This window comes from Bradysia coprophila (assembly GCF_014529535.1).
Source record: "Bradysia coprophila strain Holo2 chromosome X unlocalized genomic scaffold, BU_Bcop_v1 contig_12, whole genome shotgun sequence".
Lineage (NCBI taxonomy): Eukaryota > Metazoa > Arthropoda > Insecta > Diptera > Sciaridae > Bradysia > Bradysia coprophila.
In genome coordinates, this window is record NW_023503293.1 from 5,738,131 (window position 1) to 5,755,255 (window position 17,125).

Below are 17,125 nucleotides of genomic sequence, written 5' to 3' on the forward strand. Positions count from 1 at the left end.
GGCATCCCTCGAGAAAGACTCGAAGAATAATTCACTTTTTCCATACAAAAAGTTGTACTCTAACTGAAGACGCATAAAAATATCTTCGGCCAGTTTTGGCTGATGGGCATTAAATCGATCGGGGAAAAAATACGTCCAATTTCGGAACTCGGATTTAAAAAAAAATCCCTTGCTGTCATAATGTACAGCGACAGTTTCAACAACTTATTTTTAATTTAATCGACATACAACATTCATCTAACTAAGAGATTTTCCTATTGTACTTATGCATGTGAAAAGGATCTCTACAATGAAAAAAGTAAAAACTCAACCAAATTTTTACGGTGGATTGTTTCGAATAGGGTCTTTGTGGTAGAAAAAAAAAATCTCATGTCACTTTTTGAGAACAATGTCTGGCGTGTAGCTTATTAAAAATTTCGTATTGTCAATTAAAATTTCAGGCATTGTCCCTTACCTTATCGAGTCAATTAAATTTTACCTGGTTATCATGTTATTGCAGGTATATTTATAAGTAGAAACTAAATGTAAAATACTTTCATCTGTCTAAAAAAAAATCCTCAAACAATTGACCATGGGTTTCATCGTAACGTCGATGCCTGGTATACAATAAACTTGATACGTACTTTACAAGTAATTACTTAACCGAAAAGATAAAAGATATTACGCCATTCACCATATCTACGAATTATAATTGTGTGAGATGACAGTGAATGTGTAAACTTTAGCACAACATTTTGCACAAAACTTTTCTACAGAGTGAGTGAGTATCCTCTCGAGGATAATATTTTGAAAATGTGTATTATACACACACGTTTCTGAATCCAAAAACGCATAAAAACAGTCTGCGCAAAGGATGCTCAACTAAAAGTCAAATTCATATATATACGAGATAACGATGCTCTCGTTAACTCTCGCCAAAATTTCATTCCCCGATGTTACATTGTAGACAAAATGTTAGGAAAAATGGGCGAGCCCTTTTAGTCTCTTCGCGGATTTTGTAGCATTGATATGATGTTAGATGCAGTGGACCCTCGCCACGCCCCAGTCGAATGAATAATTCAAAGAAAAATTATGCTTAAATTTTATGTGATTTATAAAATACAAACGGGAAAATTTTCGATGCTTTGTCGGTTAATGTGTGCACATGGTTCTGATAATATTAATGACCAATTTTTTTTGAATTGAATGCAAAATTGAATTTGTAAATTTATTTTATTTTTCGTATTTTTACTCTGTTTTCTGTATATTACACTCGAAATTTCGTGTATATACATGGGAATGTACCATAAATATTTTAGTGAAAATGTGGATGAACGTAAAAATATTGCTCAGGATATCAGTGCACTGAAGTGATAACAAACAAAAACAAACAATAACCGAAATGGCCAACACTATTCAAATAGTACTCATATTTGCTGGTATGTTTTGTTTATGTATTAAATAGGAACACACCAGGAAAAAAAACATTTTTTTGAACTGAACAACGAGAGATGTAGTAAATATGCTGAATGAGTATATTTTAGATAGAAGGCAATGAACGTGGTGTGGTTCGGAATGAGATTATAGAAACGAAGGAATTTAGAAAGCCCACACCACCCCAAATGTAGTGATATATAGATATATAAACACAGAGAACTTTAGCAGCAGTAACAGACAAACATATATTTGAATTCAGCGAAAATTTAAAATTGGCGTAATTATTAACGGGTCACTGAATTTTCATTACATTACGTTATAGAGGTTCTCGGTCTGATGTATGGAAGTGAAACATTTATAAAATTAAATTAACTTGAAATCCGGGGTATTTTGGATAAATGATGATGTTGTTTTTTTTAGTCTTGGTGTGTTGTGTGTCTGTATTCTTCGACTCTTGTCTGTTTTGCTAAGAGATACAGTTTTCTCATACCGAATTATGTTAACTCGATGATACAGTCGACGATAGATATATTTCACTGTGCCGTATAAATTGTGGATATTTTATGATAATTTTTTTTATTATTTAAAAATAGATCTTTAGAGCTATAGAGTTTAATGTGCATGCACACTCTCGTATATTGGATTTTTTTTCTCTATCTAAAGGACAAACCGAACTATTAGAATTAGTATTTATTTTCACTTTTTTGCATTCTTTTAAGTTCAATGTCTCGACGTTTCACCTTTTATATTATTTTTAAAATAAGTATTTTCCAGAAATTTTTAAATGTTTTGTATTTTATTAATCCATGCCGAAGATTTTTGTACAAAAGGAAGTTTTTCAATTTATTTTTTTTTTTCGTCGTCGTCTTCTTCTTCTTCCTCTTTCCGTTAGCCGAACTTTGATTGTGTAAAAGAAGTTTCATCTTCTTTTTGTGTTCGCTTTTTTTATAATGCGATATGTATTACATTGCTCCGGGAAGTGGTGTTTGCATTGTGTATCGGAGATATATATAAGTGGTTTGTTGAACTTTTTAAAACAAAGTTTTAACTTAATTATTTCTGTTATGTGTACTAATGATACAATGCAACATTGAAAAAAAAGAGATTGGAATTATCATCATTACAGCGGATGGTATTGAAAATTTCTAACTTTTCACCGCACTTTATATTGTTGTATTGTAACATGCTTATTTTCAACATTTCATATGATTGAGGCGTTACACCGTAGTATATATATAACTAACTATATATGAGTGGTGTACTGCGCACCTCAACTAATTAGCAGTCAAGAGTCAAAAGGGATCACTTTTAGGTATGTTTGTCGCAACGTAAGTATATATGTGAGGTAGGGCAAACAATTTTCAAAATTACGAGGTTATAACATCACTTTTCGTGTAATATATTCCTTCAGATAGTGGTTCCCTCGGCTCTTCAATGCTCACTGCCTGAGTCATGTCCCCCAGTTAGTAATCCATACAAAAATTTCATTTCCCTTTGGTATGAAGAAAGGGGGAGGTCAAATGGAAGCGTTGAAAAAAAATTACATTGTCTTCAGATAGTGGTTCCTTCGGCTCTTCAATGCTCACTGCCTGAGTCCCGTCCGCCTGTTAGTTATACATACAAAAATTTTATTTCCCTTTCGTATGAAGATAGGGGGAATCCAAATGGAAGTGTTGAAAAATGAGGGACATTGTTTAAACTGGCATTTGACAAGTGAAGAAATAAGTCACTTTCGACGCCGATGTAAGGGAGATTGCGATTTTAACTTATAATTAAAGGCTGACGTAAAACTGAAAAATTGTCACTTCTACTGACAAAGTATATCTATATAGAAAGACAACGTGTTCAACTAGCAAATTATAATTAAAATGCAATTTCATTGATTTAGCTCCCTTTATAGGGTGACGATGGTTTTTCTTCTGATGCATCAAAAGACTTTTATTCACGTCGTCAGAAACTAGCTTAAATCAATAAAATTACATTTTTCTTATAATTCGCTAATTGGACACACATGGAATTAGATATTCAATGGAGAGTCAATTTATAATTTTTAACTTTTGAGTCTACCTAGTATGAATCTGAATCTCACGACTAAACTAAACTCGAGAAAATAATGAACGGTCTTGGTTTGTTCTGTGCACGCGAAGTGATGAAACCGCGAACGTACAAATAGGAATGCATACCACAATTGAAATTTGAGTGTGATTATTTGTTCGTACACGAGGGTGACAATGATCCAAAATTATCAGACATTTGGATATATAAAAATATCAGCAGTTTTGGTTTTTATATAAGCTAAAATACTACCGTTTTGTAAGCAATTTACTGTGTGATATATGCCTGCTAATTGATGAATGTAACCGCAAGCATGCGACCAATATCATTCAGTCTGAACAAGACGATTGTCGCAATTAATTGGAGATAGAAGAACAATTATAGCGATTCTCGCATTTCAAAACATTCCTTTCATTCTCTTTTATACACTCATTTCTTTCACTTTCTTTCACAACCACTAATATAGCTTTTGAATTGCTATTGGATCTTTGACTAGTAGTTCAAATAGGACTACGTAAGTTTTTTTTTAGTATTGTTTTCACTAGTGTATAGTTTCGCCTGCCTGTGTCACAAACATCCCACATAACAAACAAAGTATTAGGAGCAAGTATCATTTTTTACTACTCTTTTTAAAATACAATTTTTTTCTCTCTCTCACAATTTACGTGAGTGTAATGAAGTGCTTACAGCTCTTTGCTTTTGAATGTTTTTCACACTTTGCATTTTTTTTGCGTCGTTGAGAACATACCAGATCTATTGTTAAAGAAGAAAAAGGTTGATTGTTCCGGAGTGTGATATCAAGTGGCTAAATGCTCAGATTTGTGGATGGCTCTGCTCTATAAATCCAGTTTTATATTTGTCCGTTAGTAAGAGCATTTTCATTAATTTTCTTTTCATCTCATACAGTAACTAATACCAACAGAACTCACATCAATATAAATTCGTCATTTTACCGTTTAAAAGCTTTCAAAATAGGTCTCGAAGTGGATGCATGTGTATACATACACTTCAGTAAAAGTTTTCTAAATGAAGTTCAACAAAAGCTTTGATAGTTTCCAATATTGCCTTTCTGTACCCGATGAACTGGTAAATCCTTTTTAAATTTGTTCTTTTTTACGTTTTAATTGTTTCACCAAGTTTGGATACACAAAGCCAATTATTTACTGACAAACTTTTCTTTTACTATATAGTCAATCAAAAGCTTTTAGTTATTGTATGGTCAGCACTATACTATGGCTAAGTGGTGAAATTCCATCAAAATAAATTACTTTTAAAACATTCTTTCAGGGTGGGTATGGCTGAATAGTATAGATTGTAACACGTAAGAGTCGAAGCGTATGGTTTTAATGGTATATTCTAACACTAATTGCTTGCTTAAATTGATTATGTAAAAAGGTCGACGTACCACCTTCATCCATTTTATGAATTAGTTCCTTATATTTCTCCCAAACAAAATCAACAAATTTAGTGCAAATTAGGGAATTTTTATGAATTAATTCTACGTGTTGGATATTAAACCTAGAAATTGTTTGAAAAATTCATATTTTTAGGGAATTCAGCTGAGGTAATTTACAGGACACGAAATGTTCGGTTTATGTAATTTCTGACAGTAGACATCTTCTGGAGATTGATAAAAAGAAAACTTTTTTTTATTGGTCTGCGGAAACATTTACGGGTTTTTGATAACTGGCAAGGTACATTTAAAGAGTCGCTATAGTAATAGTTTCAACTCATTCACTTAAATCGCAAGAAATTATATCATCCAACCGTTTCGATCCACATAATTCATTCCACATTATGATACGTATGATGTGTAAGTACGTTAAAATTGATATCGCAAGCGGAATTAATAACATGAATTCAATTAAAGAGGTTGAGATCTTATAGTTCTGCGTCAGTATAATCGAAGAACGGAACAACGAAATGAAGATGGCGTTTACACAGTCTACCTCTCTCTCTCTCTCTCTCTCTCTCTCTCTCTCTCTTTATAAATATTAATCTATTCAATTTCAGTAAAAGAAAATATCGTTTTCAACTGCTAATTACCCGCGTTGATGTTTTCACTGCATTGCTTTCCCCATTTACATGTATTCATTCAATTTTGTAAAGTAAATGTGCAAGTTGATTGATATAACAGGTGCAATGAAGTCGTAGACAAGATAAACAAATTAATAACGAAATGTGTTTGTAGAGACGTTGTAAGAGGATAGGAAAGCGCGCACTGATTAAAATATATATTAAAAATTTATTCCACTCAGCATCATAACATAATATGCAATATTTGCAAACTTTGGATGCCTCTGTGGCATAAAACGTTGTATGAATCCCGGTGCGAAGTACTTTATTAAGCCCTCGATGTGTATTATGACACATGGCCTACGGCCTCATGTTATCATTACATAATTACACATAATTAGTAATTATTAATTACATTACATAATCTAGATGTGTAATTATGATATGAGGCCGTAGGCTGTGCTTCAAACAACGTTTTATGCAACAGAGCGATCTAAAGTTCGCAGTTTTCGAACATTATGATCTCGAGTTGCATAAAAACCGTTTTTCATAGGGAAACCTTAGACTAAATAGGTATAGACCGGCAATGCGTAGACATAAAACTGAAGGATAAGTAAACCGATATTACGTATGTATAACATACAAAAAATACACAAACGCATCCATACGACGAACGATCGTAAAACAAAATTTGAAAAAAAAAACACAATTTGAAAATTACCCATATACATCAACGTTGGCACCGATTTTCGAGTACCGTAAATTTATGATACTCACTCACACCATTAGACATTTCGCATTTGCTTTTGTATGAATGGCCAGTCTAATACTATTTAGTCTAAGGAAGAAAGAAACAATGCTCTTGTTTTCCCTAGTAATGTAATAGGCAGTTTTCGACCCTGGTGAAATCAAAAGCATGTAAAGTTGAATGATTGACATTTACATACGTAAATGAATATTTTTCGTTAAACTGTATAAATGTATTCAAGGTATACTCATTACAGTCTCTGATGTTTTACCGGTTACAGGATAACAGTTACGGTTACTTAAAGAGTGCACGCAAATGTCAAAATACTAACGAATTACTTTGACTATCGAAATGACATTTCGTACTCTTTTTACTTAAAGAATACATCCTTTCATCGAGATTAAGCATCTGAAGAGACTGGAATACACTTTGCGATCGCGTGTATGTGATACACCGATATTACATAACCCTAATCTCTAACCCTAATTAGTTAAATGCAAAAAGGCTATATTAGCGAATTATAAGGAAAATAAAATTTCATTTATTCAAATAGATTGGCGATGTTATCAGAAGTTTATATAAACTAAAAACATCGGCTGCCCATGAATGAAATTTTATTTTTCTTAAAATTCGCTAATGTGAGATGTGCCCTTGTTGCATTTGACTCTACTGTTTACTTAGCTAAGCTTTCTACTCAAATAATGTAAAGTACCATGACGTAACCCTGCTAACAGACAAAGTGGAGAATTTGAGGGGTGAGGGGTGAATGACTTTCAGAACGAAATGAATTCCTAATATATTGTCTAGCGCAATGATTTTGTATTATCAGTTACCTCGCGAGTTCCCCGTAACATTTTTTACAACAAAGAAAAATACTAAATAAGTCTGAGGTGTTGTTCTACTCAATCAACGCTAGAAAGACGTTTTACATCGAGAAAGTTTTTTTTTTTTAAATAACTTTGAATCTGATACATTTCAATTTTATATTATTATGTTAAAAACTTCAGTCCTTTGCAAACTTTATCTTTTTTCTTACTTAAAAAAAAATATCAAAAACATTGTTAAATTCATAAGTTCATATAAGAATATCGGATGGGGGGCTACGCATAATTTAATTCTTATATCTGGGGTTTACGTAAATCTCAAATGCAAAATAAGTTATATCAACTTGACATATTCGTTTATATGTAAACTTTCCCAACAAAGACACATGTCAATATTATAAGTAAATCCATGTTCTACTACAAATATAATCTGGAAACCTCAAGCCATTCTCGAAAAGTATGTCAATACTTTATATACATAGCCTTGTCGCTCTATGATTTAACATTGAGCGAAATATATATGTACAACGATATTGTACACCGTCGTATATATGTATTATCATATTGGTATATATTATATTGAAACGTATATTATACGTATCTTTTGTACAGTTGGCGTAACAGCAGCGTGAAAATTCTCAACACCAAAATAATATATCTATGAAAAAGAGAAAACTTTTTTGCCGAAAAAAAAGGAAGAAAAAAATTTTTTATAAATAAAATAAAACTTTTTTATGTTTCGAATCCACACCAAAGTGATACAATTTTTAATGGTATTTGACATGACTGAATTGTTTGAAATATATTTATGTTTAGTAGTGTTGTAACGCCCGATGAAAAACATTTCCAAAGTTGCATTGAACTGTCGCCTGTTCCACATAATTTTATCTAGATAAATTCCCGTGCGAAAAATATCCGTTGAATGTGATGCATCATGTGCATGTCGTTCTAAATAAATGCATAAATCCCGTACTTCAAAGGCTAAGTAATGAATGTGACTGTGAGGGGATATCGATAGATATAGCTATACAATTGAAATATGTTTGCAAACGCCACAGCAGAGTAAAATAAACCAGGAAGGTGGAGAGGTTAATTTTTTGAAAAATCAAATGAGAAGTTTCATACAGTGAGTGTATGAAAATGAACTCAAATGACCCCTTACTTCAATACTCTCTCTAGCAATCAAACTACTTTTTTTTAAGTCGGTGAAAGTGTCAAGTAGCTTTTGGAGTTTTCATGTAAATCACAGCGTAGTCAGTCAAAATGTAGAATAGCATTTGTAGAATACAAAGAAATAAGGTGTAAATTTGACACAGAGAGCTGAGAGTTTCTTTGCTATAGAGAGCATTGCTTACATAAATTAAATTAATTTTATTCGCAAAATATAAGGCTACTAGATGTCTCAGGTGACCTGAGTCAGGTCACTAGTCAGATTAAACGTTCCTGCCTGGTTTATTATACTATGCCGCGCTAACACAGTTTTGTTAGTTCAGCGAACGAAATGCTTCCAAAATTGGACAAAAATCGTCCTGATTTTTACCCTTTTCACTGATTTTTGGACCACATACCTACTCCCTCATCTTCTTCTACTACATCGAAAATGAATTCTTTTTTTTTTCAAAATTAGAAAACCTCAACTTTCTCCAACAATCAATCTACGAATGTACCTTTCGCAACGCTGTTGTTCTGCTTTTAGCATTGCAAAATTGGGTGACTTGTTTTCGGCCACGTCATTTTTTTGAAAATCAATGCGCGTTGTCTTCTATATTTTCTTCCATTTGATTAAGACCATCATCACATCACGGTAAAAAATCGATTTAAAAAATGTTTTGGCCGAAAATAAAGTCACTCAGAAATTGAAGGTCGTTTTTTTATCGTAAAATTCCTTCCTATGTTTCCTTTCCTGGTGAGGGGGATTAAGAACATGGGACAGGAGTTTTCGGATAAAATACTCATAGTTCTTGAAACATATCATTTTAGAAATTTTATCTTAACAATCGTTATTGGAGGACATATCAGCCATTAAACTTTATATATATAACCCCAGAACAAGGTCAGATCCCTTTACTATTCAGGCATCATTTTTACTTCAAAGCCATCGAGTTCAGGTTCATATCATCAATAGTTCACTACTATTGCTGAGATCGATTACTTTTTCCATTGTCAGCTTTTTTTGCACGGGATTTTTCGGTAGCATTGTAAAGGATATGCTCTCTATGTGCTGTATAATTAAATTTTTTGCATTTAATAAAATTTGCTTCTCTGGCTTTCCATGACAATTCGTGTTCCTTTTATAATTCTATGTAGGTCATGCTCATGCTTTTCGTGTGAAAATGAACATTTTGAAATTTTCGTATTTCTAGATTTTTCGTCAATTCATTCGTTCTGTTTGTTCAAAAATTATGTTTAACTTTCCCTAATGAGAGAGCTAAAGAATTAAAATATCTTCAAATGTGATGCCAAATAGTCATTGCTTTGAAAACCTCTATGGCAAATCATGAAACTGAATTTATAATAGGAGTCACATCAACTTTTATAAAACAAAAACTTGGCAGAAAATATATTAAACTGAAACATAGTGGAGACAATGTTAGTTAAAGACAAAGTTTCCCCTATGATTTTTTACATTTTCTCATAGTTACACCTAAGAGATGCGGTACATGCTAACCAAACACATTCATTTTGATATATGTACACACCAGATTAAACAGGTATAGTGTGCTACATTTGACCGAAACGTTAAAATATTTATATGAAATCATAAAGTTTATATCCCGAAATGAGGCAGTTGTGTTGTTGGTGTAAGTCTGGAAAAAAGTTGAAAGTAGATTTCGAGAAAAGTTTACGAAAGTCGTATCGAAAAACTTGGTGCTATAATATCAATGAATGTATACCAGAAAAATTGAATTTCATCGAAAAGTTTTCATAGTTGTTTTTGCTCAACTTCACAAAATCCCTTCTGAGGAATGTAAAATTTTGATTTTTGATTGAAATTAAAAATGTTTGACTGAAACCAAGATTTATCTTGACGAAATGTTTTTATTAGTGTTCTTCAACACGATGATGAATTAAAAAAAAAATCAATTTATGAGTGAACAGAATATGTCGGCAGATGCTCACGTGTGGTTCAGGGTATTTTTCTGGCTGGCAAGATACGTTTCTTACGAACTGACCTACTATTACCTTAATTATCACTAGATTTCCGAAGGGAACGACAAAAATCGTCTGAATTCCTTGTAGTTCTATAAATAATTATAGGAAAGGGTACACGGTGAGGCTTAAAAATTTTAAATAAACGTGTAAGCTAACATCCTGGTTTTTTTCATAAGTGAGTTGGGGGAGGGATGTGCTGTTCAAGTAAACAAGTTTTAGCAAAATCCCTTGAGCTGTTCCTGAGAACCAGCACCAGCCTCAGCCAGGGCTTGTGAAACAGTGAGGACTTAAGATTTACATTGGAATTGGTAGAGTGACAAATTCTAAGATTTACAGTGTAAAAATTAAGGCTCTCGATAATTTCTTCACTGAGCAATAGTAGCTAAAAGTAAAAATTTCACCATTTTAAAAGACTGATATCTCCTTTAAGAAGCAACCGAGGAAGCCTTTGAATGATGATCCCAGACAAGTTTTGCGAACCCTTTTGAACAGCAAAAAAATTATTTTTAAATCGAAGTTTTCTGTTACATTTTCAGAAATTAAATTTTTGGGTTACCCTCGGTGAACTTTGGACGTTTCAATACCTTACTGGTAAGAGTATTTCCCGTCAATGTGGTTGCTTATATGGTAGCTTAGAGTCTCAGCGTTGAAACGATACCAAATACCCCATACTTTATGCTTTACAATAAATATTGATGAAAAAGTGTAAATCTTAGAATTTGTCCCTCTACCAATTCCAATGTAAATCTTAAGTCCTCACTGTTTCACAAGCTCTGGCTGACGCTGGTGCTGGTTCTCAGGAACAGCTCAGGGGATTTTGCTAAAACTTGTTTACTTGAACAGCACATCCCTACCCCAACTGACTTATGCAAAAAACCTGGATGTTAACTTACTCGTTTATTTAAAAAATTTTTAAGTTTCACCGTGGGTAGACAGGATAGCATGTTGATGTTGAGGTTGCCTCAAACTTGTCTAAAAGTTGGCTGAAAAAGTAGGCAAAAGCGGTGTCTACAACAATGAAGTAATGGGACCGTGAGGAATAGACCTTATTTTGGGTAAGTTTTTCATTAAACAGTCACAGGTATCATTTTATAGAGAAAAGAAACCATTGATTTGTACCAGTAAGCTTTTTATATACAATTTATGCAATTTTATACAGAAAATCGACAATTGCGTTCCCAACCTCCTTTCAATCCAATCCTTGAATGGAAATGAAGGAGAGTAGAAGCAGGGATGAAATGTCTCTGCAAGAAACATAAAAATAAAATCCTAAATGGCAATTACGTATGCTCTATTAATCTAGAAAAGGGAAACTATGAAAAAATCCATATTAGGACGTGCATGACTTTCCCAGGCCTCTCAGGCTCCTGTGGATGAATCGTGGCCGGCCAGTTGAATTAATACCTAATTTATAAAAGATGGATCGAAAATGACTAGCAAAGGAGGTATCAAAGTTGATGAATTTTCCGGGACACAATTTTTTCAAAAACAATTCTTCATAATATGTCGACGTTGAGCCATACCGAAGATATTTTTTTTACGAACCTTACTTATAAATCTCTTTTCCGGTCGATACTTTTTATGCCTAACACCATGGGAACATGGGATAAACAAAAGTCTTGACAATCTCAAGGAGCCCGGAGCCGGAGCGTTTTCTGTCGACACAAGGTCCTGAACAAAATATTTAATTTTGATGAAGTTCGCTCAAGATTTCTTCCTCCGAAACAGTGCGTTTCGAATGAATGACCGAACCCGGCCCAATTCGGCGTTTCGTTTTTAAAGCTCAATTCAAAAGAATCCGATTGAATTTTGGAAAATCCTGGCAGAGGGTTTTCGGTCCGCTCTAAAAGAACATTCATGTGACATATTTGAAAATTTGATGCTTTTCGAAACAATTATTTACTTACTGTTCATTAATTTTCCATGGAACGGAATTCAATTTTTTTTAAATTAATTACGTCATAAGGTAATTTCAGTTTTTAATTAATGTTGTTGACTGGTTGGTTGGTTGGATGGTTTCGTTGTTAAAATGAAATAAATGTTGTATAACGCTTGAAGCGTATATTCCGTTATAGCTACACCGTTAAACACAAGCGCACTATATTATATTGGGTAAACAGTTAGCTTTTCCCATGGAACATCACACACCCCATTCAGAAACAAGTATTAAGTATAAATATGAAAAAAAATGCTGCGTTTAAAAATAATTTATCTAAACTTTTCTTGTTGCATTCTTCGTTTTTGCTGATATTTGTTGAAACATTTAATAGCAAACGATGAACGAACTTTTGTTAGCTTTTTTCGGTGTCGATATAAGCAAGATGTACAATTAACTCGAAATAACCATTTCGTGGGTTCTGTTTGTTTTATTCATTCCACATGTAGCACATCACATAAGAGTAGCTGTTCTCTTTACATTTCTTCCCTTCCATATATAATACGAGTGAGTGCAACGACTCTATGTACTTTTCCCCTGTTGAAAGTGTAGAAAACGATGTGGAACGAATGGAATTGCTGCCCGTTAAGCACATAAAGCGTTTATTTAAGTTAACTTTAGTGTTGTACATGAAGCATTGCTTTATGTAGCGAGCTAGAAAAAATCGATTTTTTAACACCGCAGCTATAGTTTTCTCATATGAGCGGAGCGAGTACAAAAATTTAAATGTGTGCTGGAACAATAAAATTTTCTACCATCAGATGGGACAAACAACATTTTCTGCATTTTCTGGAACACGCAACTACAATAGACTAAATCCATTGTTAAGATTCATGTCCCTCCATTGTTATGTGGCGAATGAGGCAATATATTCAATAAATTTGACAAAGATCGACGTCGCTTTTTTTAAATTGACAAGTGTGAGCCGAACCGGGGTCAAGAGCTGCAATCATACAAAGCAAAATAAAAATAGTTGCAATCAATCACGCAAGTGAATTTACACATTTTACTCAATGAAGTGACCCATTTTTCGATGGTGCAGCGAGTAAAACACTTTACTTTATTCGCCACACAACGTTATCAACGTTTTCTAAACGATCTGATGATACCATACAGTGTGTGTTTGCACAGAATATTAGTCAAACTTATTTACTACTGTGAGTAAATTTAATTTTATTCCAAATAAAAAAAAAACTTTTCGTCAATGCACATCGTTACCTTTACGACGGCAACACTATATGTGCGACTTCAAAAGACTTTGAATTTAATACATCTTCGAATTTTAATATTCAGTTGCCAATTACATTTACCTGATTCAATGTGCACTTCTGTGTAGAAACCATCTTGTTCAGTACTCTCTTTTTTCGACACATGATTTTGGTCAGACTTGCACAGAAAAAAAAGTTGAGTCTGTCAAAGGAAATAAGAAAATGTTCAGTTCAACTCCATGCTAGTTGCATACTAACGAGAGCAAAATCCAAAATCAACGAAATGTTTCTGGTTAGAAAACACGATGAATTCTACAAAAAAATTGCATTTCTGCTGTGTATATATTTTGCTGTTCAACCAAACGAACTATGATATTTTCTGTGAAACTTTTTGCATAAACTAAGTCTTTTCACAAATATATATACGACGTACGTACTTCAACTCTCGCTGATCTGTAACTAGATGAGTAAAACTTTAAGTCCTCCATACATAAAGCTATTTTCCGCGAAAAAGGCAGCAATGATAATTCAAAAAAGAGGGTTAAGTTGAGTAGATATTGTGGTTGTTTGCAAATGTTTTTTTTACTTGTGAAAATTGGATTTGATTTAAAATTGTAAATTTTGTGGCTTTTTTCTGCTAATTCATAGATTAGAATAAATAGAATTTCAAGCTTCGAATACACAGAGGAAAATCTTAGATGGAACTCTATTTCTGTCAATTTCAAAATAATTTTTCGTAAAGAAAAAAGAGTTGAAAATCTTTGGGTAACTTTGTCTCCAGGTAATCTACCATATCTACCACAGTTGTAGCGCCCCATACAAAAAATACAACTGTAGCGTATTATGTTTATGTAAATTATCTGGAGACAAAAATTACCTGCTACAGGTTAGATTTTCAACTCTTTTTTGTCAGTATTGGTTGTTGGTTTTCCACTTACTCCGAAGGAAAACATGCACGTTTAGGAAAATTACCTTTAATGGAGAAGACTTACAAACAGAGTAAATCGTTCACTATGATCAAACATTAATTGAACATAACTCGTTAAGTAGACGTAATTCATGGAATCCAACAAACTACCTTAATTCAATTAATGCAATCGCAAAGAAATTTAATGACATTGATTATTTCCCACCTCCTTAAATAAAATGGACGAATCCAATACTATTTTTTCTAATCAACCTTCAGTACACATCGAATTCTCGAACCAACTTCGGAGTTCGAATACTCCTATTTGTATTCCATTCATGTATTACATATTCTTGTCCAGGTCAGTTGCGGTTGTCCGTGCCAATATTCTATTTCCTTCAATACGGAAAAAAATAATGTGGCTGTGGTACCCATAAGTGGACTTAGCACGGTCTTTATTTTGGCCGAGGCTGTGTGCCCCATATTGGAAAAACTGTAGTGAAAAAGGCTGTATGCCGGATAATGTGGCTGTATGCCGGATATACATGGCTGTACTAGTTATATTATAGCGTTACTTCTTATAGTCCTGAGACACATAATATAGCTGTGTGATTTATAATATGGGTACGCAACTCATATTATGACGTTTAAATAAAAAAAATGTTATTATTTTGCATGTTTTCTGCGGTCACCCACCTATGCTTAACCCGAGAAACTAACTGAAACCTATTCTACTGATGTGCTAACTTTACTTGTGCTATGACATGTTTTTATTTTGAAGTGTTGTTATTACAATATGGACTGTGTAGCTTATTATTCGATCACAACGAAGTTTTGAACAAAACTTATGAAATGGAGAACACTTACAAAAAGAGTAAATCGTTTACTACGATCAAACATTAATTGAATTATAACTCGTTAACTAGACGTAATTCATGGATTCCAACATTGGTCTGATCAATCAAACCTGTCTTCTGTTTCATAGTCATTCACTCGATCAATTTCTGTACATCTGGTATGCTGACGAATTGGAAATTAGCAGCACCATAAGTCATATACATCTGTTTAGTAAATCCTACACTACCTACCCGAACAGTTTATGGACTTCTGACATGAATAATTCGATCATATCTATACTGTACAGTTATCGTAATCCATGTTTGGCCAAAATCAATTTATTTATGTTAACAAACTGATGACAATTTCTGCACACCGTAGAGCACTTATTTGTTGAGCTTAATATTTTTGTCAACTAAGTTTGAAAATGGTCTTATTTTACAATGCCACACCGAATTTACACTGAAAGCCTGAAGCATTGCAGCATGCAGGTATTATATAATTCATAGCAAACAATTTTATTCATGGATTTATGCAGCATGAGAGCATAACACACCATGTATGACACATGTCAATTGTAACCTTTTAACTCTAAATAAGTTTATCGGATCTCTTGTATGCCGTACTAAAATTTTACTGAACATTACTGCCATAACCACACGTAAATGCACATTATGCATTTGCTGTGTTCTATTGCAAGTTAATGTAAACGAAGTCGGAGAAAAATATTCCCAGCATTAACGGTATCTGGTATCTTAATCTCATTTAGTAACGAGTAACAGTATGATCTAACGTCTAACGTGCAAATGAAAGAAAAATGAATGTTTTTTTGGTAGAATTCTGAAGTGTATCCCGTTCTACACACATAATTTTTGGTGGTACTTTAGTTATAGATGTTTAATCTAGAATCACATTTTTAACACAATTTTTGTAGTGTGAGCATTTTTGTATCATTTCAGTTATGTTTCAACGTTTTTCCATTTATGAAACATTTTCTCTTAAACATCAGCCTAAACCTTTCACGGCCATAGATTCGTCAGGTTGAGTATTGGGATGGTCTCTTTCTAGACTACAAAAACCAATTTTCTCTGTCATATACAATTACAGACATCTCATTAGTATAATACTCCAATCTGTTCACTTCTTTCGATCAAAGTGCAACAGGAGTGATGAAAAAAAAACTGTATTTCATTAGTTTAAACATGCATTTTGCTACATAAATAATCACTTTAGCTTATAGTTTATTTTCCTCGACGTCGTTGTTAAGACAGATGACACAGCCGTCAGTTACAGGTGAAAGCAATTGCATTAGTATTTAGAGTTTATATTGTAAATTATTTGCCTGAAGTTTTTGTGAATTGACAGAACTTCAGACCGAACATATAATTTCTGATGCAGCAGGTAATTAAAAACCTGTTACATATTAATTATTTAGCGTATTTAATGAGCTTTTATACCGACTGATTTAAATTTTAATATTTAATTTTGAAAGTTATTTATCGCGTCAATAATAAATATAAATTTAACGAAACATATAAACGGAAATTGGAATGCAATTTTACATCCACACTACAGCAATTAATCAACATTATCCCAATATCCGACTTTAAATAATTAGTTAAATGCAACATTAGCAAATTATAAGAAAAAATGAATGAATGGCTGGTGGAACTGGTACAACATTTTGTTTTCTTTTCAGTCAATAATCCCAAACACATTTTCGTGTTTCGTATAAAATTTTCATTTTTCTTAGAATTTGCTAATGTGACACATGTCCCTTGTCTGCATTTAACTATTTAAATAAGGAATCCATTTTGGGCAGCTTTCGATTTTCATCACTCTAAGAAGCTATGTCAGGGAAAACCTCAATTGTCTGTTTTTAGAATCCAAGTTTTTTAAGGAACAAGTTAAAAATCAATTCAATACAACTAAAGCAAATTCCGTTTTAAATCTGGTTGATTTTAACTGTAATTTGTGGCGTTCACACGAAATGCTTCTTCCCTAAGCCTAACAAAAAATGGGCCA

The 17,125-nt window shown here is 33.1% G+C and overlaps 1 protein-coding gene across 2 annotated transcripts in view; it reads left to right on the forward strand.

Moving 5' to 3' along the window:
- Positions 1–1,000: 1,000 nt before the first annotated feature.
- The window catches only part of LOC119067308, a 28,871-nt gene continuing 12,746 nt past the window's right edge, over positions 1,001–17,125 (forward strand). For both annotated transcript variants that reach the window (XM_037170216.1, XM_037170217.1), the window contains exon 1: positions 1,001–1,418. In XM_037170216.1, the coding sequence (XP_037026111.1) occupies positions 1,382–1,418 (37 nt within the window). In that variant the 5' untranslated portion in view covers positions 1,001–1,381. The remainder of the gene's footprint in view (positions 1,419–17,125) is intronic.